The following is a 27,333-nucleotide window of genomic DNA, read 5'->3' on the forward strand; positions in this document are numbered from 1 at the left end:
CTTCAGGGCCACCGTGCTGTAGTCAAGTTCCGCCTCCAGGCTGCCTTTCAGGCGTTTCTCGAGCGGTGTGAGGGGCGTGTTTACCCTCTCCCTGATACTGCTGGCTCCGTTAAGGTAGTGAATCTCAGTGTCACCTTGACGTCTGTGACGGTGCATGGTGCCCCCTTCGAATTTCAGGACGACTTTTTAACCTCCTGTTTCGAACGGTTTGGGGCTGTGTTAAATGTTCGATGGAATAAGGTCGTTGCCGGGCACTGTGTTGGTATGCTTGACGGCTCCCGCACCCTGACGATGTCGCTGAAGTGTGGTGTACCGTCGTCGATGTCCGTGTTGCTCCGCTGCCAGTACCGGGGTCAACCGCGCACCTGTTATCGGTGTGGTCACGAAGGTCATCTGGCTGCGGCGTGCGACGTGGGAGCAACTGGTCGGGGTAGGGTGCATGTTCTTCGTGCGGAGGATTTTCCGCCCCTGTTGCGTTCGGACGGTGTGGGTGCTGTGCCTGAGGCGCCTGACTGCCTGTCTGCTGCTCCGCCTGTTGAGGCGAGTTCTCTGGCCCGTGCGACACGTCAGGTGACTGCTGTGGCCCCTGGGGTGGTTGAGCCGGTGTGTGAGGGTGACGGGGCGTCGCCTGCGCTGCGTGTAGTGAAGGGTGTCCCGGTGGAGGTTCATGTCCCACCCCCGCCTGTGGATGTGGTAACGGCTCCCGGGGACGCGGGTTCTGCTGTTTTGGAGGGGGTGCTTTGGCAAGGTGAGGTGCCTGCCGTGCCTGTGTGTGTTAACGACTGTAGTTCTGCTCTTTCCATTCCTTTGCAGAAGCGTGCACGTCGGTGTTCTGAGGCTGTTTCCGTGGATGATGTAGACAGTGTGGGTGATGTGGCCTCTGTGGACTCTTCGGACGGTGCGGGTGTGGCCAGTACTCACCTAATTGTGCTTGCGGGGGTTGAGCTCTGGCTCTTTGGTCCCGCCTCTCAACCGTCAATCAACTGGTGTACAGATTCCTGAGCCTACTGGGCTCTATCATATCTACATTTGAAACTGTGTATGGAGTCAGCCTCCACCACATCACTTCCTAATGCATTCCATTTACTAACTACTCTGACACTGAAAAAGTTCTTTCTAACGTCTCTGTGGCTCATTTGGGTACTCAGCTTCCACCTGTGTCCCCTTGTTCGCATCCCACCAGTGTTGAATAGTTCATCCTTGTTTACCCTGTCGATTCCCCTGAGGATTTTGTAGGTTGTGATCATGTCCCCCCTTACTCTTCTGTCTTCCAGTGTCGTGAGGTGCATTTCCCGCAGCGTTTCCTCATAACTCATGCCTCTTAGTTCTGGGACTAGTCTAGTAGCATACCTTTGGACTTTTTCCAGCTTCGTCTTGTGCTTGACAAGGTACGGGCTCCATGCTGGGGCCGCATACTCCAGGATTGGTCTTACATATGTGGTGTACAAGATTCTGAATGATTCCTTACACAGGTTCCTGAACGCCGTTCTGATGTTAGCCAGCCTCGCATATGCCGCAGACGTTATTCTCTTTATGTGGGCTTCAGGAGACAGGTTTGGTGTGATATCAACTCCTAGATCTTTCTCTCTGTCTGTTTCATTAAGTACTTCATCTCCTATTCTGTATCCTGTGCCTGGCCTCCTGTTTCCACTGCCTAGTTTCATAACTTTGCATTTACTCGGGTTGAACTTCAACAGCCATTTGTTGGACCATTCACTCAGTCTATCCAGGTCATCTTGTAGCCTCCTACTATCATCCTCTGTTTCAATCCTCCTCATAATTTTTGCATCGTCGGCAAACATTGAGAGGAACGAATCTATACCCTCTGGGAGATCATTTACATATACATCCTGTGTGGATGTAACGATGGTGGCCGTGTAACACTGTAAAAGTGTTTGAGTTAGTTTATTTAAAATATATATAGAGTACATGAGTCACAGACAAGGATCTGAGAGGCGCCAGTTGTCTGCCTGAGATCTCACACCTCAAAGCGTTAATGACCTCAAGTGACCTGAGGTCAGATCATGAGAATTTCACCTTGCTTCCGCTAAGCTCTTAATTGTAGTCTGGTAGCCTTCAAACAAGCCGACGTTTAAGGAGTGGCTTGGTAGTGCCGGAGGCTATCTATTTGTGGGCGGAGTTAGCTACTAGGTTCCCCAATATAAACTCGGAGAGCTATCCAGAAAGGAGCATTAATCAAGAGAACAGCAGACGAGCAGAGCAGGGAGGCTGTCGGCCGGCAGGGCGGGAGTCTCTGTCAACTACAGACCCCCCCCCCCTCTCTATTCAACTTAGACTCAGTCCTCGGTGAGTGAACATTAAGGTGACTTGGTCGTGTTTACATATGTTGTGTGATGATCAGGGGCAGTCAAGTTGTAGGGTTCTCGAATTCTTGGATGATGACTCTCTTTAACATTTGAATTGAATTGCTTAAGTTATAATATTTATCATGAAAAATATAATTGTTGAATTTATTATTTAAATGGTCTTTCACTGTGTCCCTAGAGTTGAGTTGAGGTGAGAAAGCCTCGGGGATTATTGGTTCCCTGATTTTAATGAGTACATGGTACAGAGGGAACATACTAATAATGAACTCATGATAACATCCTTTGAGAATTTTGTGATACAGGCAAGTTCCATTCCTTGTCTTGTATGTAATGATCATGAATGGATGGTGGCAGCATTTCTACTTCTACTATCTACTCTTCTACTTCTACCTATCTACACCTCTCCCTCCACCCCCTCTCTAAACTCTCACTTTCAACTAATGACCCTCCTCGCTCCTCCCACCTCTCGCCCTCTCACCCCCAAGCCCTCACTAATTACTTCACTATTCATTTCTTTCCTTTCGTTTTCTCTTATACGTTTGTGGCAATGATTCTGTATTCTAGAGTTCTCTCTAGAGTTTCGGGTAACTGATCAAGTGACGGCGCCTTGTAGTCTTAGCACCTAGGTAGTCAAATACCTAGGTTACAAGGTGTTGAACGAGAGAGGTTGCCTTAGGAACTCTGGAGGGTGCTCTAGAATAGTTAGCTAACTGGGGACGGGATAACGGACTAGAGAGAGCTGTTTCCCCCGGCCTCGTTAGTTAACTGGGGGGTGGAATAATGGACAAGATAGAGCTATTTCCCCCACCCCCCGTTACAGCCGTGCCTGCGGAGGGGCCTGCTGGGCGTGGTGTGGTGCGGCCTGTCTCGAAGCGTTCGCGGCGGGCTCGGAGTGTGTCTCCCCATCGTGGTGTGCCTTGGGAGGAGGTGGGGGAGTATGGTGCTCAGCTGGCGTCCCCCGCCGTGGATGATGGTGCTGTGCGGGGCTCCGAAGTTGCTACCTGTGTCACCTGCTGTTGGATCCCCGCAGTGGGGGGTTGTCCCTGATGATCGGGACCTCGTCGTGATGTTCCGGAAAGATGTGCGCCGGGGGGCCTCGGCTCCTGTGCCCTGTGGTGGGGTCGCTGCCGCGCCTGCATCCCCTGCTGTTCCCCCTCTTTCATTGCCCCGGTCTGGTGGTTGCCTAGTCCCGTCTGCTGGGGTCGTGCCCTGTGAGGGTCCGGAGTTGGGCCCTTATTGGGATGCCCGGGTGCTTCCGATCCCATGGTGCTCGTCCACTATCTGGGTATCGTCTGAGAAGGTGTTTGTTTATAGGGTGCCGGATAGGATGTCTCAGCCGAGGGTATTGCCTGATGGCCGGCTGCCCGCCGACCTGTGGGTGATTTGGGAAGCGTACTGCTTGCGCTTTCCGATACGCAAGTTTCCGGAGAAGTATTAGTTCCCATCTTGCGCACACTGCTACGCCGTGCCTGGATCAGCTGCCGCCGTGACCACGACTCCCCGCCCCCCGGTGCGGGGAGTCTCCCTCTAACGTTCGCCTCTGTTTTCGTCGCCACTCCTCTCTCTACGGCCCATCACATCTACCGCTTTTGACTTTCTTCTCCTCCTCACCATCAACGCGTCTCCTTACATCTGTTCTGGTGCAGTCATCGGGAGGGTTACCCATTCGTGCAAACTGCACCTATTCTCAAGAAGAAGAAGAACTTATACCTGGCTCTTGACTCATACGTTGTATTCCCTAGTGTCTTCTGTATGTAATGGCAGGTAATTCATTCTGACAAAATTGAGTGTAAATTAATATAATGTAATGATTACAACAAATTTAATTAAGGTCATGTTAATCCCATTAGGAGCTGCACCCTGAGTACTGCCGTGCACGCGCCTTAAACCACTACACTATGACATGGGCAAAAGCACTGTAACCTGGGATTCCACTGAATGCTCTTCTGCTTGGGAGTACCCAGAGTATAGGTTCGAGTCCCCGTCATGGCTCCGACTGACGGTCTCATAATGCAGTAGAGTGCCAGCCGGGTTATATACACACGGTGAACAAGAGACAATCACAACCCGGGCTACCTTACGGGCTCACCATAGCCCGTGCTACATGGACACTTCGTCCTGAGTAGCTAAATCTTTAACAACAACAACCGGGCTACGTGTTCGTCACTCAGCCATCCGGATTGTTACTTTCAGGAGACATATTTGTTCACTTCTTCACACGTCAATTAATTTGGGATAATAAAGATGTGCGCAGCTCTGATATTCCGTGCTAGAGAGGTGTGTGGGGCGCAGTAATGTATATACAGCTGGGCTAGACATACCACGATCAAATTTGGTGTATATTATTTTTAATACAAATCAGAAAATGCCTTGTAGTTGTCACTGGCTGCTCTCCCAGGGGCGACGCCGGTGCTAGGGATGCTCAGGGACGATGTTCCCAGGGAAGACGCCCTCAGGGACGCCCTTAGTGTGGGTACACAACTACACAACACACACACGCCCGGCTGAGTTCACGGGAAGAAAGCTGTAGACGCTGTAGATGGCTCGGGCAGGAGTTCTCGAGAGTGTTGATCAGAGCGCAGGGTCACGCTGGTCCCGCTTCAGGCTCCGGAGACTGCATGAGGTTATGTGAGGCCACGAGGGAGGGTGTTGACGGGGCATGAGGGACTAGGTGGGTGTGGACCAGTGTACTTGGCCCCGTCCACAGGCACCCATCCTTATGGCACGCCTGTATCTGCAGATCTCACCGCAGCAGCATGTAGAGAGCTTGTCGGGGCATACTGCATGGTTCAGCAGGGTGCTGGAGCGTATTTCAATTTACTCAAAATTTTTATTTTTGTGTGAACCAAACAACTGGGTATATTTAAGAGAAAACTTTATTTACTTTCATGTATTTTATGATTTCTTTTTCACTACCCCCGAGGGAACATGTTATGTTCTGGTCCGTTGTGTTGTTCAGTTGACCTGTGGACTCTGATCGACCAGCCTCCCCCCCCCCAACCCCTCCCAGACTTTAATTCGTCCTCAGGAATTGGTTATGTTAACATGGACGTCTTGAGCTCTATTGACCATATATATATATATATCTTGGCTTGGAGACAATCTACTACTAAGGTGAGATTTTAAAATTTGTACTCTCGTGGTGAATGGACGTTTCTTATAGTTTCCCCTTGTAGGGGACTTAGTCGTTTTTTGTCATGCCATTGTGGACTTGACTTTTGAGAGGAGCTTTTTTGACTTTGTCATTTGCCAGTCCAGTTGGGACTTAGTTTTCTGAAGGCAAAGTGTTTCATAAATTCAGTGACTTGTGTTTGTTTGATGTTATTGATGAGACATTGACCTCCTTATTGGTTATTGTTATAATTGTGAGTCGCTTGAGATTTTAACTTTTGATTAGTCTCTATATAGTGACTTTGTTGAGTAGCATCACCCTTCACCCACTTTGTCCACAACTTGTGGGAGTGTATGACAGGGTGTGGAAGTGTGTGACAGGGTGTGGGAGTATATGACAGGGTGTGGGAGTGTATGACAGGGTATGGGAGTGTATGACAGGATGTGGGAGTGTATGACAGGGGTGTGGGAGAGTATGACAGGGTGTGGGAGTGTATGGCAGGGTGTGGGATTGTATGACAGGGGTGTGGGAGTGTATGACAGAGGTGTGGGAGTGGATGACAGGGGTGTGGGAGTGTATGACAGGGTGTGGGAGTGTATGACAGAGGTGTGGGAGTGGATGACAGGGGTGTGGGAGTGTATGGCAGGGTGTGGGAGCGTATGACAGGGTGTGGGAGTGTATGACAGGGGTGTGGGGGTGTATGACAGGGTGTGGGAGTGTATGACAGGGTGTGGGAGTGTATGACAGGGGTGTGGGAGTGTATGACAGGGTGTGGGAGTGTATGACAGGGTGTGGGAGTGTATGACAGGGTGTCGGAGTGTATGACAGGGTGTGGGAGTGTATGACAGGGTATGGGAGTGTATGACAGGGGTGTGGGGGTGTATGACAGGGGTGTGGAAGTGTATGACAGGATGTGGGAGTGTATGACAGGGTGTGGGAGTGTATGACAGGAGTGTGGGATTGTATGACAGGGTGTGGGAGTGTATGACAGGGTGTGGGAGTGTATGACAGAGTGTGGGAGTGTATGACAGGGTGTGGGAGAGTATGACAGGGTGTGGGAGTGTATGACAGGGTGTGGGGAGTGTATGACAGGGTGTGGGAGTGTATGACAGGGTGTGGGAGTGTATGACAGGGTGTGGGAGTGTATGACAGGGTGTGGGAGTGTATGACAGGGTGTGGGAGTGTATGGCAGGGTGTGGGAAAGTTTGACAGGGTGTGGGAGTGTATGACAGGGTGTGGGAGTGTATGACAGGGTGTGGGAGTGTATGACAGGGTGTGGAATGATTTAGTAGGGTGTTGGCGAATATAATTATAATTCCCGTTGAAGGGGGGATAATAAGCCTGTGCTTAGGCATATATCGAGTTCCCCCAAGGTCAACTACTGACCTACTTCACGACTCACAAGATTTGCCTTAACTCCCAGGTACCTATTTAGTGCTAGGTGAACAGAGACATCAAGTGAAAGGAAACATGTCAAATCCTAAATCCTTTCTATCGCTCCCGGGAATCTAACCCGGACTACTTGATTGTGAGTCGAGGATGTCGACCACTGTGCTACTGGACCCCCGTGTTATGATAGAGCACGGGAGACTGTAGAAGTGATTGGAAGGGTTCAGGATAAGGATCTGGGATAGGACGGGGGGTGGGTGGGAAAGGAATGGTGCAGAAGGTTTAGAGGTAACAGAACCCGTCGTTCTGGTGGCACCATTTGGGCTGGATACGCTCGGGCTGGACACCTCGTCGCAGGAGCCGGTGACGGTGGTGGATGAAGCGGGCTTCTGCCTGTCTCCAGGTAGTGGGCGGGTTGGTCCACAGCCTCTCCGCCAGGGCGGCTCCTCGCGGCCATAACTGACACACAGACACACACACATTGTAATTCCTCTTAACACGCACATCACATGTACATATATATGCATTAATTAACACTGCAATGTTATTAACTAGTTCGTGAGAGATTCAGAGAGCTGCAATATTGCCTCTGTGAAGGACATTGTTACGACCCTGGGTCGTAACAATGTTACGACCCAGGGTTGTCCACTTGTTACAACTGATATGAGTGGGGCTTCTATGGGGTACTGGTACTATTAAGGGGTATAGGTAGTTAGAAGACAGGAGTATCAAATATGGGAGAGCTAAAAGGCCCGGCCCCCAAAATAAACTATCCACAGTAGTAATAACTTGCTACAAGACCAAATATGTTAGTCTAAGGGTTGATCACTGCGCTCCCACCTTGGAAGAAGAGATACTCTGTAATTCATGTACTTATTTATTAACCCGTTAACAACCCCCCATATACACTCACACCAATAACAATAATAATAACTTTACCACACTATCTTACGTTAAAAGCCTTGGTCCACGTAGGCAGGATACAAGGTTTACACTAATAACAAGCTAGGGTAAAGTACTACTGGATAAGCACTGAAGCTGGATGCAGCTTAGGGTAGTGAAACCACGTGGGACCCTAATACAAAACACAACACTTAGGGGTACCCAAACACTGGCAAAATACTATCCCCAGGTCTCACCAATCGTTACTACCAGAGTAGGCACACTCACTAGTGCCCTGTACTTAGCTTAAGGATACAGGAACTTCAGGTAAGGGAAATAAGTAAGAGGAGAAGGAAAGAGAGTAGGGGAGCAGCCACAGAGTAGGTCTTATCCACACACACCAGCCAGAGAGAAGGGTCGTAACAGAAGGCCAGGGTCGTAACAGACATGAATGTTGCAAGCCAAGTAACTAGTTGTGTATTGGTGTTTGTATGTAGCCGGAAGAAATGCTTTTGTGTGTGTGGGGGGGGGGGTTCTATGTCAGTAAGAACAGGTGGCGTGGGTCGTCAGTCTTGCGGATATGTTATAAAGAGACAGACAGAAACACAGACAGAGACAGAGGGACCGGATCGACCAGGGCAAAGTGAGAGAGAGAGCGAGACAGGAAGACAAACAGAAACAGATAAACAAACCAGAGACAGCAAGACAGGCAGACAAACACAGAGACATAGATAGGGATGGAAGGTAGAAGAGGAGATGTTTGAAGAGAGGGGAAGAAGAGAGGGGGAGACAGGTGGAGAGGAGGAAATGGGGAGAGAGGGTGGAGAGGTGTGTGACAGGCAGAGAGGAGAGACGTTGGAGGATAGTGGGGGAGGAGATAGGTGGAGACGGAAGGAGGAAGAGGAGAGGGAAAGAAAACTGAAGAGTGGAGGAGAGGAGAGAGGGACCGATAGGGAATGAGAGAAGGAGGGAGATTTGGAGAGGGGGGAGGGGGGAGAGACCCGGGTTCAGCCGGGAACCCTCCCTAATTTGAGAGCCACTTAGACCAACAAAATATCCTATATCATTTAGACTGATTACTGACCTTCGTGTCGAGTGAAGCGTCGTCGACCTGTTCGGTCCAGAGCGCTGCCTCGCCGCCCAACACCAGGTCCTTGTGTGTGGAACCCGTCAGGTCTCGCGCTATATCGTGAGGGCTGTTGTCGTAGACTTTCTGCCACTCCTTGTAGGGGCTGCACCAGTTGGAACCTTCGCCCACCCAAGCCCCAGCGCCACAGTCTAGGTACCAGGCGTCGTAGTTGCTGAAGATAACGCGGTAGTTCTTCTGGAGCAGCTCGGCGATGAGAGGATCTGAGCCGTTAGTCCAGATTTGGATGATGTACTTGTCTTTATTGAGGTATTGGTCGACGCGGCCTTTCTCCGTCAGGTGGGAGGTCCACAGGATGCCGGGCACCTCGACGCCATTGTTGGCGGTTGTCAGGAGCTCACGAGACTTCTCCTGAAAAACGCTCCACTGCTTGTAGTAGGCGTCGGCGTCCAGCCCGAAGTCGTTGGCGACCATCCACGCTGTTATCTCATCCGTGGTGTTCCAGCAGTTGAGGTTCACCTGCACACAGACCACATAAGTGCATTTACTATTGTTTCTACTTGTGTACTGGAACAGGTGGCCACTAGAACGTATCTAGCATAGCAAATGTATGGAAACAGTATATAGAAAAGTATAATGAGTAATAAGGATGTGGTGACAAAGTCCCGAGATAAGGAGAATATGCTGTATGTGAAATGCACACATGAAACGCGGGGAGGCGGTATAGTGCCAACCCACCTGAGAACCTGAGAACTCGTCTCCTGCTCGTGTACACTTGTCCTCACCTACACCCTAAATACACTTCTAAATATAATAAAGTAATGCAAAATTAACTCTAAAATATATATTACACTTTGGATTACGTTTGAAGCATTTCCTCTCTGTTTACCCACCTCGTCGCCGCCATAGTGGAAGAGATCGAGAGGAGTGAAGAGTTTGGCCATTTCTTCATAGATCTGGGCTAGGACGAGGTACATGTTGGGGTTGGCGAGGTTGAGCTGGCCGCAGGGAGGCTCCACGCAGTACGACTGCCACGGCTCCTGCCAGTAACAGTTGTGCATCAGTAAGGAGCAGCTGAGGGTGCTTACCTAAAGCCACAACACCACTCCAGTGCATGCTTTAGTTGTCAATTGTCAGGGATAAGAAGACTGTCATTGTTATTATATGGTCCCTTCTAGCCAATAACTGAAAATACATCAAAATGCGACCGACAACAGTATTCTAATTCCAAAGTAACCTTTTACTGCTAGGTAAATAGAGACATCAAATGTAAGGAAACGTGCCCAAACGTCTCGTCTTATCGGGGAATCGAACCCAGGAAATCAGTGATGAGCAAATGCACTTTAGGCATCATAGAAGCTGGATAAATAAGTGTCATACAGTGTACTGAGGCAGTAGACAGTGTATTGAGGCAGTAGACAGTGTACTGAGGTAGAAGACAGTGTATTGAGGCAGTAGACAATGTACTGAGGCAGTAGACAAAAGTTCTGAAGAATTAGATAAGAGTTCTGAGGCAGTAAACAGTGTTCTGATTACTGCCTCAGTAAATTGTGTATTGAAGCAGTAGATTGTATACTGAGGCCTTTGATATTGTGCATGATGGAGCTGAAACAGATGAAGAAGGCTTTAGTGAACAAAAGCATGTGATGAACATGGAGCAGGAGGAGAAGAAAGCTTCGCACTGTAAGAAATATTGTAATTATAGTTTAACTTTTCTCAATTATATGTTATAAAAAACAAAATGGAGAAAGGCAACGGCTCACTGTGGTAGATGCAAAGTTCTGATGCCTCTCCACTCACCCTGTTGACGCAGACTGCCAGCTTGCCTAGTCCCTGCTTCTCAGCCCACTGCCACCCGTTGCCGACATGAGCGGGAGCATCGAACTCCGGGAGAACACGGATGCCTCTCACTCTGCCGTAGTCCACCAGATGTTTCACCTCCTCCGGGTGATAGACCTCGCGGGAACTGTAGGCGCCGTAGTAGACCATGTTGGGGAGTCTCTCCAAGTAGAGCGGGAAGGAGTGGGAGTCAGTGATGTGCCAGTGGAAGGTGTTAAGCTTGTTGGCCGCCATGGCGTCCAAGGTGCGCTCGATGGCCTCCACGCTAAGGAAGTTACGAGCCGTGTCGACCAGCAGGCCGCGGTACTTGAAGGCTGGTGCGTCGTACACGGAGGCCGAACTGACGATCATCAATGTCTTCCGATTTTCGTGGTAGTCCACCAACTGCGAGAGTGTCTCGAGGCCGTGGCGGGCGCCGAAGAAGGTTTGCGCATTGATGGTAGCTGTTGTGATCGAGCCAACGGTCACCGTCTGGAGTTCGTAAGACTCGTCCGTGTCAAGGCTGAGGTAAGTGAGGGGTCCAGACATGTTTACCACCAGATGCAAGAAATGTCCTGCGATCAACGGCTCCCAGGGCTTTTCCCAGGTAGCTGGACCACCATCGTAGTCCGGGTGATACTTCTGCAGGTTGTCCTTGAAGATGTCGATGGCTTCCTTCAGCAGAGACCAGGTTTGCTGCAGACCTCTGATGGTGATGTAGATGCTTTTGGGGAGGAAGTGAACCACTTGTGTTCCGATGCTCGCTGTCTGTGGCTGCGGCCACAGCGCCCCAAAGGGTCCGCACGTCAGCTTGCACTGGTTGAGGGTCACCAGCCTCGTCACCCCGGTGTTCTCCAGCTTCAGACACTTGCCAGACTCGCACTGGTAGCCCCATGGTGATGGCATCCTGTGGAAAACACAACCTAATGTTCACACAAGGTGAGGTAATTCGCAAGTGTGACTCTGTTGTGGGAACCGACCTGTGAGATTTATATTTATTTAATTTATATGAATTTATATTTACGTTAATTTATATACTTCGATAGCAATTTGTATAATGTTAAGTGGACTGTATTTCTGCAATAATCTTATAATCTCACAAATCGATCCTCTACACATTAGGGGGGGTTTATTAAATTAATATATATGCAGCCAATCAAACTACAGTAATAGCTACATACATTGATGAGGTTCCTTATCTTATAGTACAGCAGGTTAGTCCACCAGGTATAACTAGGGTGTAGACACCAAATTATCCTCTTTGAGGTAGCTTCCATATCACCCAGTAACTGGTGCACAAAATCTTCCTCGTCTTGACCTGTCAAAAGTGCGCTAGCTGAGAAGCCAGAATCCTATATATGACAAGCTATATCAGAGAAAACTGTACATGGAACATTAAAGACCTGGCTTAATTACCTTTAGTTTGAGGCTTCCACGTGATCTAACCGGGTCACCCTATATCCTGACATTAATGGCCATAAATGAATGATAAACGGGTTTCGGAAAGAACACTTAACTTGAATTGTAGACATCGTGTTGGAGATGGTACCTTTGGTTTCCATAACACTACGTCCAAGTAAAATTAACAGGAGCCGAATTTGCTCCCGTGTGAGCCTCTGGTCTCGTTATAAACAATGGCTGTTTAACACTCCATACTATTGACGTTACTGGCCGGCATTGTCCAGAATGATAGGAGCCGAATTTGCTCCACACATCTCGGAGGTGACACAACAATGGCTGCCCTCCTTCCTCCCTCTGACGCCTGGCTTACATTGTCCACATTTCAGAAAGTGATAGAAGGGTCACATTTACTCTACTTTAATATTGATAATTAAGTTAATTTATATAAGATGTTTTTATGATGGTAAAGTCCAAAGACTAATGTATTTAAGAATAATTCCCAGCAGAATAGCTGGTGAATTATAATAGTATGTGGTGATGATATCCCGTTTTCTTTAGACGGTAATTCCACTACAAGTTACGTTTTCTATGGGTAACTTGTTTATACAATACAGCTATTATCTGTATGATTATTAAATGGTGTCGGATTTTCCGACATAATTCCCCAGGGGGCTGCTCACGGGTCGAAGTCCTCTTTAGAACAGACGAACACCGATACTCCTCCTTCGAATTATTAGATTAATTTGATGTTAGTAGTTAGTAATCACACATTTGTGTGTCTGTTCGTACAGGACGGATGTCCCGTACTAGAGTTGTAGGGGTTAGAAGTCTAATGCGATTTCATTTCCCTGTCAACTCTTGAAAGGCTAATATTCAAGCCTATTACATATTATTTAACCCAGAAGACTGAATGTGATCAAGTACTACAGTCAAGTATGATTCAGGGACTGCAGTGAGATCAGTGACATTAGATATAACTTGAAGTTTGTTCAGGTAACTGGTCACTGATATATAAACACTGAGGCCCATGGAATACATCTTGATTAAATAATAAATGTATCAAATCAGTCATCAGATTTATTGGGGTTTTTAATTTAGTTAATTGATTCAGAAGATTGAATAGCTCATCATTAAAGTAAAGTATGGTTCTGAGACTGCAGTGGGTTCAGTGACATTGGTCGCAGTGACTTGTAGCTGTTTTAGGCTACTGTTCACTGATTTGCCACTGAAGCCTCATGAACTCATCTTCAGCTTTAAATGATGATACTAACATCAACCTCTGTTACTATAGTCAGCTGTAATCTCCTTAGTATAATGCTACTGGAGAAATATAATCAGCTGACAAATTTAGATTTCTACTGGTATTGTTTATCTGCAGGCATAGGTCTCCTCAGGCTTGATACTGGGCCTGAGAGTAATTTACCTCCTGCAGAGTTTAACATGGTTATTGCCCTGATATTTAGTAGGGCTACCGATGAATCGATGACAATAGTCTGTCCCTACAAGGACAGCCATTTGGCATTTGATTTGCTCAAATTTACCTGCAGCTGCTTGATAATAGCTTTCCAGGTCAGCATAATCAACTTGAGATTGTTGTGACAAATCTTCACATTTCTTGATCTGTCTTGTTAAGTGGCCTTTAAGACCTGCAAGGGTTCTTTTCATTCTCCCTGCATTATCCATACTGGCTCGTTGGTGAAGCCTTGTGGGACTTGTACTTGGGCTGCTCATAATACTGAACAAGCTCTAATGGTAGCCTAGGGTAAATTCTGCACTCACTAGGCAATAATCCTACCTCTACTAGAGGTTAGCACTTAAAATTAATACACATTATATATATATACAATCATACACACTAATGATTTGAGTGATAAACCAGTGTCACTGGAAGTACCTTTAGGTTAGCTCTTCTATATCACCCCAGGATGGTAGAGACACTAATTAATCACTCAAAGGTGTAATGATCATAAGTAAATTATTATATATACAACTCAATTCGAGTTGGTAAAAATTACACCCAAAATAGGGTCTGGACCATTCATTAATGGTGTTAGGTTATTCAATATAGTACAACTGACTATGGTAATAATGGGACTAGGATGAGCAATAATAGTTCAACTAGTCAATGGTTAATATCCTACCCTGTTGTGGGTTGGCAATTAGTAAATATTATACTGTGATCACTAGTGCAATATATATTAAATAATTCTCTATTTTGGAGAAATAATATACACAATTATTGATAATAGCCTCTTAATTAGCCTCTATGAAACTTCTAATATTATCTAGAAGTATTAAATATTATTAGTGACCTCGCGAAATAAAGTCCACAAAATTCGTAGATAATCTCTCGCGAAATGTAACACCACGAAATCCGTGAACAATCACGAGACACCACAGCCACTAATTTGGCTGGCTTCTATATTAGCGCTGTCATTTCACGAAATAACACGCCACCAAATATCTGTGGGTGTGCATGAAACCGCTGACGAAGCTGAACTGGGCTGAGGGAGGCTCCTGAGCTCCCTCGAGGCTACGCTTCCGTCTTTGACTGGCTGGCCTTTGTTTAAATAACACTGCACTAGTATATTTAATGAATCCACTGGTTAACTGATTCATCCGGTACTAAGATGACCAAATGTGGGTTCAAAGGATCAAATAATCCGTCATCCGGTTCGAAGATGACCAAATAATGTGGGAACCGACCTGTGAGATTTATATTTATTTAATTTATATGAATTTATATTTACGTTAATTTATATACTTCGATAGCAATTTGTATAATGTTAAGTGGACTGTATTTCTGCAATAATCTTATAATCTCACAAATCGATCCTCTACACATTAGGGGGGGTTTATTAAATTAATATATATGCAGCCAATCAAACTACAGTAATAGCTACATACATTGATGAGGTTCCTTATCTTATAGTACAGCAGGTTAGTCCACCAGGTATAACTAGGGTGTAGACACCAAATTATCCTCTTTGAGGTAGCTTCCATATCACCCAGTAACTGGTGCACAAAATCTTCCTCGTCTTGACCTGTCAAAAGTGCGCTAGCTGAGAAGCCAGAATCCTATATATGACAAGCTATATCAGAGAAAACTGTACATGGAACATTAAAGACCTGGCTTAATTACCTTTAGTTTGAGGCTTCCACGTGATCTAACCGGGTCACCCTATATCCTGACATTAATGGCCATAAATGAATGATAAACGGGTTTCGGAAAGAACACTTAACTTGAATTGTAGACATCGTGTTGGAGATGGTACCTTTGGTTTCCATAACACTACGTCCAAGTAAAATTAACAGGAGCCGAATTTGCTCCCGTGTGAGCCTCTGGTCTCGTTATAAACAATGGCTGTTTAACACTCCATACTATTGACGTTACTGGCCGACATTGTCCAGAATGATAGGAGCCGAATTTGCTCCACACGTCTCGGAGGTGACACAACAATGGCTGCCCTCCTTCCTCCCTCTGACGCCTGGCTTACATTGTCCACATTTCAGAAAGTGATAGAAGGGTCACATTTACTCTACTTTAATATTGATAATTAAGTTAATTTATATAAGATGTTTTTATGATGGTAAAGTCCAAAGACTAATGTATTTAAGAATAATTCCCAGCAGAATAGCTGGTGAATTATAATAGTATGTGGTGATGATATCCCGTTTTCTTTAGACGGTAATTCCACTACAAGTTACGTTTTCTATGGGTAACTTGTTTATACAATACAGCTATTATCTGTATGATTATTAAATGGTGTCGGATTTTCCGACATCTGTACCTTCGTTTACACAAGTGTCGTACACATTTACACGAAAATCACGTGTGTGTGTGGCATAGTTAATATTGAGAAATGACGACGTACAAAGGAAAATTTACGATAGGAAGGACGCTAATGATGGAGGAACTAGTAATGATTTACAGGCTAAGATTTCAATTATTATTTAATATTGGTTGTAACCCTCAGTAGGGATGACTTACGAGAAGGAGGCAGCTGCCTGGGGGTGGGAGGGATGACTTACGAGAAGGAGGCAGCGGCCTGGGGTGGGAGGGATGACTTACGAGAAGGAGGCAGCTGCCTGGGGTGGTAGGGATGACTTACGAGAAGGAGGCAGCTGCCTGGGGTGGTAGGGATGGCTTACGAGAAGGAGGCAGCTGCCTGGGGTGGTAGGGATGACTTACGAGAATGAGGCAGCTGCCTGGGGTGGTAGGGATGACTTACGAGAAGGAGGCAGCTGCCTGGGGTGGTAGGGATGACTTACGAGAAGGAGGCAGCTGCCTGGGGTGGTAGGGATGACTTACGAGAAGGAGGCAGCTGCCTGGGGGTGGTAGGGATGACTTACGAGAAGGAGGCAGCGGCCTGGGGTGGTAGGGATGTTACGGACTCGAGTCCAGCGTCCGAGCCCGGAGCAGTGACGACCACGCCATCTGTGGGTCAGCTCCCGAAACCCCCTCCAAATGGACGGCGCCATCAAGTGAGGGCAGGAAATACCAGCCACAAGGGCTAGTTTCCCGTCCTGATCGGCTCATAACACAGCCGCTGCTGACCTCTGGTGAGGTGGCGCTCAGACAGCAACGCCATCTATGGAGTGGATACGTCGGGCGTTTGTGTCTAAGCCTGTAAGTAAGGTGTCCTAGTGTGTCCCTATTACTGATGACGTGTCTGATTACAGAGTCGACCTGGGACTGCTGTAATGGAAGTTGGATCAGTCTACCCAAGGCAGCCGTCTTGTCTCCAAGTGTTTGCTGCAGCAGCTGTGAGTCGCCTCCTGGATGAACACTGTGGTGTTACCCTGCCTGTGACGTGGCTGTTGGAGGATTGTAGTACCCGGGACTGACTGGTGGAGACGCTTAACCACTGGGGTGTTGTGGCGAGGAGAGTGGTCTGTGGGATCACACGAGGCTCCTGACTAGGGCTCGCTACCCTAGTATCGGTCATGGAGTGGCCTAACCAACGTCGCTGATTGGAACCTGCCAGCTACCGGCTGGACTTGTGGTTGATGGCCTCCATGACGGTGCCCCCAGTGGAACTGTGATTTGGCTGGCCTGTGGCCAGGGTTGACTCAAGAGAATCGAAGGATTCGTTGTGAGGCCACAAGAGGAGTCAGAGCTTAGCATCGTTGAGCACCGTGAACGTCCAGAGTCTTCAGAGGAAGACTACGTTGTGTATTCTAGTGTTTATACCCCCTCCCTCCCCCGTGTAATCGTTTATGTTTAGTTTATTTATTTTTATTTATATATATACAAGAAGGTACATTGGGTTTGTGAGAATACATTGGATAGTACAGTAATTACATTCTTGTAAAGCCACTAGTACGCGCAGCGTTTCGGGCAGGTCCTTAATCTAGCAGATAATTTTAAGTAGGTAAGTTCAATCAGAATTGATAAATGAAAGATACATTACAAGAGAAAAATGAGATGAGAGAGATAAGTAAGTATATTAAAGCACATTGTTATATTAAAGCTCTGATTGATTACATTGACAGCTTGATTAGTAATTTAAACAAGATTAATAGACACCATACAGCAGATTGACAGCACATATAAGACAGCAATGATCACAATGGTAAAGATGTTCAGAATGGGTACATAAAGATTGGGAGACTGGGTAGCAAAAGATACAAATAAACAAGATTTATAAACACCATACAATAGAATGGCAGCACATATAAGAAAACAGCAATGATCTCAATGGTAAAGATGTTCAAATTGGGAACAAAAAGGTTGGGAGATTGGGTAGCAATAGATACAGTGCAATTTTAAGGCAAAAAGAGAAAAACTATGAAGATGAAATTAGGTACTTTTTAGTATTGATTTTGAATGATGTAAAAGTTGGACAGCTTTTCAATTCAGTAGGGAGTGAATTCCATAAACTGGGTCCCTTTATTTGCATAGAGTGTTTACACAAATTAAGTTTAACTCTGGGGATATCGAAGAGATATTTATTTCTGGTGTGGTGATAATGGGTCCTATTACATCTGTCCAGGAAGAGTTTCAGACAAGGATTTGCATTTAAGAATAGGGTTTTGTAAATGTAGTTGACACAAGAGAATTTGTGGAGTGAGATTATGTTTAGCATGTTTAGGGAGTTAAACAAGGGGGCTGTGTGTTGTCTGAAAGCAGAATTTGATATTATTCTGATAGCAGATTTTTGCTGGGTGATGATGGACTTGAGGTGGTTTGCAGTGGTTGAACCCCATGCACAGATACCATAGTTGAGATAGGGATAGATTAGTGCATAATATAGAGAGATGAGAGCAGAGTTAGGAACATAATATCTGATTTTGGAGAGTATACCAACTGTTTTAGAGACTTTCTTAGTTATGTGTTGTATGTGGGTACTGAAGTTGAGTCTCTTGTCTGGGAATATGCCAAGAAACTTTCCATCATTTTTATTGCTAATGTTTACATTGTCAATCTGAAGCTGAATTGCATTTGTAGATTTGCTTCCAAATAGGATGTAGTAGGTCTTTTCTATGTTAAGTGTTAGTTTGTTGGTTGACATCCATAAGTGGACTTTTTTTAGTTCATTATTAACAACATCATTTAGTGTATGTGGGTTGGGGTTGGAGTAAATGAGGGTAGTATTATCAGCAAACAAAATAGGTTTCAGAATGTTAGAGACATTAGGCAGATCATTAATGTATATAAGAAATAGTAGGGGTCCCAAGATGCTGCCCTGAGGCACTCCAACGGTTATTGGTAGAATGGGAGAGATTATATTATTGATGGCTACACATTGGTGTCTATCACTAAGATAGGATTGGATATAGTCCAGTGCATGGCCTCGGATTCCATAATGATGGAGTTTACATAAGAGGTAATCGTGATTAACAGTATCAAAGGCCTTTCTCAGGTCAATGAAGAGTCCAATTGGAAACTCATTTTTGTCAAGGGCAGAGTAAATTATATCAAGGAGACTAATAATTGCATCGTTGGTACTCTTTTGAGAGCGGAAGCCAAACTGACAGGGGCTAAGAATGTCGAATTTTACGAGATAGGAGTAGAGCTGTTTGTAGATAATTTTTTCAAATATTTTTGATAGTATGGGTAGGTTCGATATTGGTCTGTAGTTGTTTATGTCTGACAGATTACCTCCTTTATGAACTGGCGTTACTCTTGCGTTTTTAAGGATATCAGGGAAGGTATGACACTCAAGGGATTTGTTGAACAGCAGAGCTATAGCTGGTGCAAGGGCATGGGAGGCGCTCTTGTATACAATGGATGGGATTTCACTGATGTTCCCAGCTTTGGTTTTTAGTGAGTGTATGATGGACACAACATCTGACGGGCTGACTGGTGAGAGGAGAAGAGAGTTTGGATAGCTGCCTGAGAGATATGTGTTGATATGTGTCTGAGTCTGTGGGATTTTACTTGCAAGGTTAGCACCAATCGATGAAAAGAAGCTATTAAATTCATTCGCCATTTTTAAGTCAGATGACAGTGTAAGGCCATCCTTAGAGAGTGTTATCTGGTTGTGGGAGTGTTGTTTAGTTCCCAGGATGTTAGAGATGGTATTCCATGTGCTTTTCATGTTGCCTTTTGCTTCTTTGAATTTAGTCTCATAATATGAAAGTTTTGCTTTTCTTATGATACTGGTAAGCACTGATGAGTACCTTTTAACTACTTCCATTGAAATTAGGCCACTCCTAAATTTCTTTTCGTATTCATGTTTTTGTTGATTGATTTAATTATGCCACTTGTGAGCCACGGGTTATTTTTTCTTTTATCAGTCAATAATTATACTGTTAATTATTTTTTATCAGTTAATAATTTTATCAGGTAATAATTATACTATTAAGTTTTTGCCTTTATTTCCCTTCCCCTTTAATTTACTTGCGTTACGGATCACATCCCTTGAAAGCCACTACTAGCTTGGGGCCGGATACCCAAACTCTACTTACATCAGAGAAAGAACCCGGTTGCGACCCGAGAGGGCCGTAACAAGGGATGACTTACGAGAATGAGGCAGAGGCCTGGGGGTGGGAGGGATGACTTACGAGAAGGAGGCAGAGGCCGGGGAGAAGGAGAGCAGCAGCCCCATCAATGGCGTCAATACACTGACCATCATCATCCTGGCATTAGTCTGAAAAAAATAATATTTTTAATAATAGTATTAATTAATAATAACAACAATACAAACTAAACTAATGTAATAACATAACAATGTAAGAAAATACAGGCAGGAAACATGTATAAGGACACGAGAGGTTCCAGAATTTGGGGCTCACTTGCCACACATTATAAACTCAAGAGTATCGATGAAATTGACAAATAGAATGTTTTAGGTTGAGCAGCACAGCCTCGAGAGGACATTTTAAGGCAGCTGGAGGCACAGGTGAGCCACAGGGACGTGAGGAACACGTCTTGGGTGTCAGGTGTTATGATCCCAGGTAGCCGAAAAACGAGTCTCCCGTTTGAGAATTATTCTATCAAGCCTGACCTAACCAGAAGGTCTAAGAAATATAGAGGCGATAACACAGATGTAAAATAGCTGGTTGGATATGATGAACAATTTAAGATTATGGGCAGTGCAGAAGAAAACAGATATATGACTGGCTAGGTGATGTGGACATTTTGCTGGAGGCGTGAGGCTCGTTTCTGGAGGGCTTTGACCTCACTTGAGGCCAGACATCGCAGGGGGAAAGCCGCGCTCCGTTTGAGTTCCGGTCAGAAAGGAACCCTTAGTGATATATCTCCAAGAGAAGAGAAGTGTGTAGACGTGCCAGCTGTAGAATCGAGCTGGGAACGTTGTGGTCTCAATTCCTGGTCGACGAGGAGAGTATTAAGCCGCCCAGAGACATTTTCGTGGGCTGTGGAATCGCCCTGACCAGGCTCTGTCAGAGGGAGAAGCGCCCTCGACCAGACAATCTGTGGTAAGCACGATTTAAGCCAGTTCATAGTGATTGCTTGTAGTTGGTCGTGTGCCCAGCGACAGTAGCGATGTTTATTTATAAGTTAGACATGTTTTGATAAGGCAGAAAGCCTAAAATAAGAGAGTGGAGAGGGAGGAACACGGAGTGACGTCCGTCCCCTCTGAGCGCTGGCAGGTGACTGAGAGCTCCCGACGGAGGAGGCCTCTCCCGGAGTGAGGCCCGCCAGACGAGGTGGAGCATGGACCCGCCCAACGGGGGAGTCCACTCACAGTATGTAGAGGACAGATAGAGGTTTAAGGCAAACATATTGTGTGATTATTTTTGTTTGTGTTAAAGGGGAAACAATTTTATTGGAGTGTCGATGGGTTGCAGGTTTGTCTTTGGGGAAGAAGTTGCTGAGAACTTCGAAGCCAGCACAGAGGGAGTAGTTGATGAGACTCCAAGGTAGTGGAGCAGAGGACCTCGAGCTGTGAGGAGAAGCAGTGAAGAGGAGTGTCACGTGCTTCTGTAGAGGTGGTGAAGCACCATAGTTGCTCGAGGGAACTACATGGTGTAGCAGCCAGGAGAGCTGTGGAGGACCCAAGCAGAAGGGTGAAGCACCGTAGTTGCTCAAGGAAACTTCATGGTAGCAGCCTGGAGGAGCTGCAGAGGATCCTGGTAGTGAAGCCCGGAAGAACCTAAAGATATCAGGGTAGTGAACTTCCAGAGGTGAAAGGGAAGTTCTGGTGGATTACTTGTAGGGAGTTGATAGTGTTTGGTTGTCATTAGCGTGCAAGACGCAGTGAGAGGTGAGTGATTGTTTGCATTCTTATGTCAAGGAGTGTTTTATACTGAAGTTTAGAGTTACAGTCGTCGGCTGGATTACCTACAGATGTATGCGTTCTAGGACTGATAGGGTTATCGATTGATCATTGCGGTGTATCAAGGAACATTTATGCTGATATATGTTATTGCATTCACATGCTGATTTTCATTGTACACATTTATATATATATATATATATATATATATATATATATATATATATATATATATATATATATATATATATATATATATATATATATATGAATGAAAACTCACACCCCAGAAGTGACTCGAACCCATACTCCCAGAAGCAACGCAACTGGTAACTACAGGGCGCCTTAATCCGCTTGACCATCACGGCCGTCAAAAGGAAGTGATAGCCGAGGCTATTTGAGCCACTTCCCCGACGGCAACTCGGATGGTAATCTTGGGCATAGCATTTCACCAAATCACCTCATTCTTTGGGGCACACGTGAGGAACACAAATGCGAACAAGCCTGAATGGTCCCCAGGACTATATGCGAATGAAAACTCACACCCCAGAAGTGACTCGAACCCATACTCCCAGAAGCAACGCAACTGGTAACTACAGGGCGCCTTAATCCGCTTGACCATCACGGCCGTCAAAAGGAAGTGATAGCCGAGGCTATTTGAGCCACTTCCCCGACGGCAACTCGGATGGTAATCTTGGGCATAGCATTTCACCAAATCACCTCATTCTTTGGGGCACACGTGAGGAACACAAATGCGAACAAGCCTGAATGGTCCCCAGGACTATATGCGAATGAAAACTCACACCCCAGAAGTGACTCGAACCCATACTCCCAGAAGCAACGCAACTGGTAACTACAGGGCGCCTTAATCCGCTTGACCATCACGGCCGTCAAAAGGAAGTGATAGCCGAGGCTATTTGAGCCACTTCCCCGACGGCAACTCGGATGGTAATCTTGGGCATAGCATTTCACCAAATCACCTCATTCTTTGGGGCACACGTGAGGAACACAAATGCGAACAAGCCTGAATGGTCCCCAGGACTATATGCGAATGAAAACTCACACCCCAGAAGTGACTCGAACCCATACTCCCAGAAGCAACGCAACTGGTAACTACAGGGCGCCTTAATCCGCTTGACCATCACGGCCGTCAAAAGGAAGTGATAGCCGAGGCTATTTGAGCCACTTCCCCGACGGCAACTCGGATGGTAATCTTGGGCATAGCATTTCACCAAATCACCTCATTCTTTGGGGCACACGTGAGGAACACAAATGCGAACAAGCCTGAATGGTCCCCAGGACTATATGCGAATGAAAACTCACACCCCAGAAGTGACTCGAACCCATACTCCCAGAAGCAACGCAACTGGTAACTACAGGGCGCCTTAATCCGCTTGACCATCACGGCCGTCAAAAGGAAGTGATAGCCGAGGCTATTTGAGCCACTTCCCCGACGGCAACTCGGATGGTAATCTTGGGCATAGCATTTCACCAAATCACCTCATTCTTTGGGGCACACGTGAGGAACACAAATGCGAACAAGCCTGAATGGTCCCCAGGACTATATGCGAATGAAAACTCACACCCCAGAAGTGACTCGAACCCATACTCCCAGAAGCAACGCAACTGGTAACTACAGGGCGCCTTAATCCGCTTGACCATCACGGCCGTCAAAAGGAAGTGATAGCCGAGGCTATTTGAGCCACTTCCCCGACGGCAACTCGGATGGTAATCTTGGGCATAGCATTTCACCAAATCACCTCATTCTTTGGGGCACACGTGAGGAACACAAATGCGAACAAGCCTGAATGGTCCCCAGGACTATATGCGAATGAAAACTCACACCCCAGAAGTGACTCGAACCCATACTCCCAGAAGCAACGCAACTGGTAACTACAGGGCGCCTTAATCCGCTTGACCATCACGGCCGTCAAATAGCCTCGGCTATCACTTCCTTTTGACGGCCGTGATGGTCAAGCGGATTAAGGCGCCCTGTAGTTACCAGTTGCGTTGCTTCTGGGAGTATGGGTTCGAGTCACTTCTGGGGTGTGAGTTTTCATTCGCATATAGTCCTGGGGACCATTCAGGCTTGTTCGCATTTGTGTTCCTCACGTGTGCCCCAAAGAATGAGGTGATTTGGTGAAATGCTATGCCCAAGATTACCATCCGAGTTGCCGTCGGGGAAGTGGCTCAAATAGCCTCGGCTATCACTTCCTTTTGACGGCCGTGATGGTCAAGCGGATTAAGGCGCCCTGTAGTTACCAGTTGCGTTGCTTCTGGGAGTATGGGTTCGAGTCACTTCTGGGGTGTGAGTTTTCATTCGCATATAGTCCTGGGGACCATTCAGGCTTGTTCGCATTTGTGTTCCTCACGTGTGCCCCAAAGAATGAGGTGATTTGGTGAAATGCTATGCCCAAGATTACCATCCGAGTTGCCGTCGGGGAAGTGGCTCAAATAGCCTCGGCTATCACTTCCTTTTGACGGCCGTGATGGTCAAGCGGATTAAGGCGCCCTGTAGTTACCAGTTGCGTTGCTTCTGGGAGTATGGGTTCGAGTCACTTCTGGGGTGTGAGTTTTCATTCGCATATAGTCCTGGGGACCATTCAGGCTTGTTCGCATTTGTGTTCCTCACGTGTGCCCCAAAGAATGAGGTGATTTGGTGAAATGCTATGCCCAAGATTACCATCCGAGTTGCCGTCGGGGAAGTGGCTCAAATAGCCTCGGCTATCACTTCCTTTTGACGGCCGTGATGGTCAAGCGGATTAAGGCGCCCTGTAGTTACCAGTTGCGTTGCTTCTGGGAGTATGGGTTCGAGTCACTTCTGGGGTGTGAGTTTTCATTCGCATATAGTCCTGGGGACCATTCAGGCTTGTTCGCATTTGTGTTCCTCACGTGTGCCCCAAAGAATGAGGTGATTTGGTGAAATGCTATGCCCAAGATTACCATCCGAGTTGCCGTCGGGGAAGTGGCTCAAATAGCCTCGGCTATCACTTCCTTTTGACGGCCGTGATGGTCAAGCGGATTAAGGCGCCCTGTAGTTACCAGTTGCGTTGCTTCTGGGAGTATGGGTTCGAGTCACTTCTGGGGTGTGAGTTTTCATTCGCATATAGTCCTGGGGACCATTCAGGCTTGTTCGCATTTGTGTTCCTCACGTGTGCCCCAAAGAATGAGGTGATTTGGTGAAATGCTATGCCCAAGATTACCATCCGAGTTGCCGTCGGGGAAGTGGCTCAAATAGCCTCGGCTATCACTTCCTTTTGACGGCCGTGATGGTCAAGCGGATTAAGGCGCCCTGTAGTTACCAGTTGCGTTGCTTCTGGGAGTATGGGTTCGAGTCACTTCTGGGGTGTGAGTTTTCATTCGCATATAGTCCTGGGGACCATTCAGGCTTGTTCGCATTTGTGTTCCTCACGTGTGCCCCAAAGAATGAGGTGATTTGGTGAAATGCTATGCCCAAGATTACCATCCGAGTTGCCGTCGGGGAAGTGGCTCAAATAGCCTCGGCTATCACTTCCTTTTGACGGCCGTGATGGTCAAGCGGATTAAGGCGCCCTGTAGTTACCAGTTGCGTTGCTTCTGGGAGTATGGGTTCGAGTCACTTCTGGGGTGTGAGTTTTCATTCGCATATAGTCCTGGGGACCATTCAGGCTTGTTCGCATATATATATATATATATATATATATATATATATATATATATATATGTATATATATATATTTTTTTTTTTCTCTTGTTGATAGTGCAGCGGTGTATGTAGACTTGATCTACTTGAGGAGGTTGATAGTTTCAGGTGGTGAATCAGAAGATAGGATACCACTTGGTAAACTGATAATAGAGTTCTGATGGTGTTGGAGAGCAACCGGATTGTAATAGTATAGAGTATAGGATTCATTATTATTATATGTGTATATGTATTGTGTATGTGCTCTGTCCAGTAAATGTATTCAAATTTGCTGGTATTTGACATTGTCTTAGTGAGGCTTCCCATGAAATAGTACAGAAGGAGAGACAGAGAGAAAGAACCAAGAACCACAGCTGTGGACAGGGAAGAAGGTAATACTGATAAGTCAAAGGGGGATTGAGGAGATCATATCACCTAAGGAGAGAGTGGGGAGTCACAGCAGCTCGAGTGGGTGTGTGCACGTGACAACGAGGCTAAGTGTTGGAGCCGCATCCCCTAAACGTGTGACCTTGAGCCCCTCTCCAAGAGCCAGAAGCGCCAAGGGTGATCTCCTAGTGAGGTATAAGCACTCTACCGAGGTGTGGGTTGGGTTGTCCAGAAGGAAAGATCAACGACGACAACACCACCAACCAACCCCACACAATTTATAATACAGGACAGCCAGTAAATGGGATCATCCACAATGGGAAGTAACAGGGGCTTCCTCCATCCATAAATACATTAGAAGATATGACTAGAAACAAAGCCATCAGAAATCATTGCATTAGACGACCGATAGTCGCGACCACAGGAGCTGAAGACTGTTTCTGCAAACTCTGCTATATAAGAACTATTAGGCAAGACCATTAAAGGTTGTAAAGACAGCTTCTACATAACCCGACGAGGTATATATTTCCCTGAGCTGATTGGTCGACAGCGGGACGTATATTCCAGTTTGTGGAGGTCAGTGTACCCACGTCCCCAACCTGTTCCGCAACGCTCAGTGGGCATGGGAGGGGGTGCTACCTTTCTTCCTACCTCATACCCCAACCTGTTCCTCAACCCTTGGGGATGGGGCATGAGGGTATTATCTTCCCCCCCATTCTGTACCCCACCTCTACTCACCAGCACCAGGGTGACTGGCTGTTGTGGTGGGGTAAATGTCGGAGTAAATGTGTCATGAGTGTATGATGAGACATACACCTGGGGTGTATGTTTCCAGCATACACCCCACCACTTATACACCAGCATACATCCCACCATTTATACACCAGCATACACCCCACTAATATACACCAACATACAACACCACCACTTATCCGCCAACATACACACCCACCACTTATACACCAACATACACCACCACACCTTAGGGAGCCGGTCGGCCGAGCGGACAGCACACTGGACTTGTGATCCTGTGTTCCTGGGTTCGATCCCAGGCGCCGGCGAAAAACAATGGGCAGTTTCTTTCACCCTATGCCCCTGTTACCTAGCAGTAAAAATATGTACCTGGGTGTTAGTCAGCTGTCACGGGCTGCTTCCTGGGGGTGGAGGCCTGGTCGAGGACCGGGCCGCGGGGACACTAAAAAGCCCCGAAATCGTCTCAAGAGATAACCACCACTTATCCACCACTTATCCACCAACATACACTCCTGCACTAATACACCAACATACACCCCACCACTTATACACCAACATACACACCCACCACATATACACCACCTCTAATACACAGAGGATGAGGTATAGGTAGTGGGTATGAGGAGTTGCAGTATGACCTTAGTTTCCTTACAGATAGGAAGGGCTTCCTAAGGTAAAGAGGTAAGAAGGAGTCTTACCTTAGGGTGGAGGAAGGTGTAGTGTGAGGCAGGCGGGCGGAGCCTTACCGAAGGGGTCGAGTAAGGTAGTGGAGGAGGGTATACTGACCGCCCCGAGAGACGGGCGTGGAGTGAGGGGTATCGCTGGGTCTT

General features: G+C 46.6%; 1 protein-coding gene across 2 annotated transcripts; it reads right to left on the bottom strand.

The window, feature by feature from the left end:
- Positions 1–4,653: 4,653 nt before the first annotated feature.
- LOC138359704 (chitooligosaccharidolytic beta-N-acetylglucosaminidase-like) lies at positions 4,654–27,333 on the bottom strand. Of its 2 annotated transcripts, none has more exons than XM_069319193.1 (6): positions 27,202–27,333; positions 20,027–20,112; positions 10,598–11,522; positions 9,691–9,837; positions 8,795–9,316; positions 4,654–7,287 (listed from the first exon to the last, which is right to left on the bottom strand). In XM_069319193.1, the coding sequence occupies exons 2-6, from the start codon at positions 20,098–20,100 to the stop codon at positions 7,111–7,113; spliced, it is 1,845 nt and encodes a 614-aa protein (XP_069175294.1). In that variant the 5' UTR covers positions 20,101–20,112; positions 27,202–27,333; the 3' UTR covers positions 4,654–7,110. The 2 variants fall into 2 exon arrangements, with proteins under 2 accessions (XP_069175294.1, XP_069175296.1); XM_069319195.1 differs by having other exon boundaries at positions 27,250–27,323.

Source organism: Procambarus clarkii, chromosome 92, assembly GCF_040958095.1.
Source record: "Procambarus clarkii isolate CNS0578487 chromosome 92, FALCON_Pclarkii_2.0, whole genome shotgun sequence".
In the NCBI taxonomy this organism is placed as follows: Eukaryota; Metazoa; Arthropoda; class Malacostraca; order Decapoda; family Cambaridae; genus Procambarus; species Procambarus clarkii.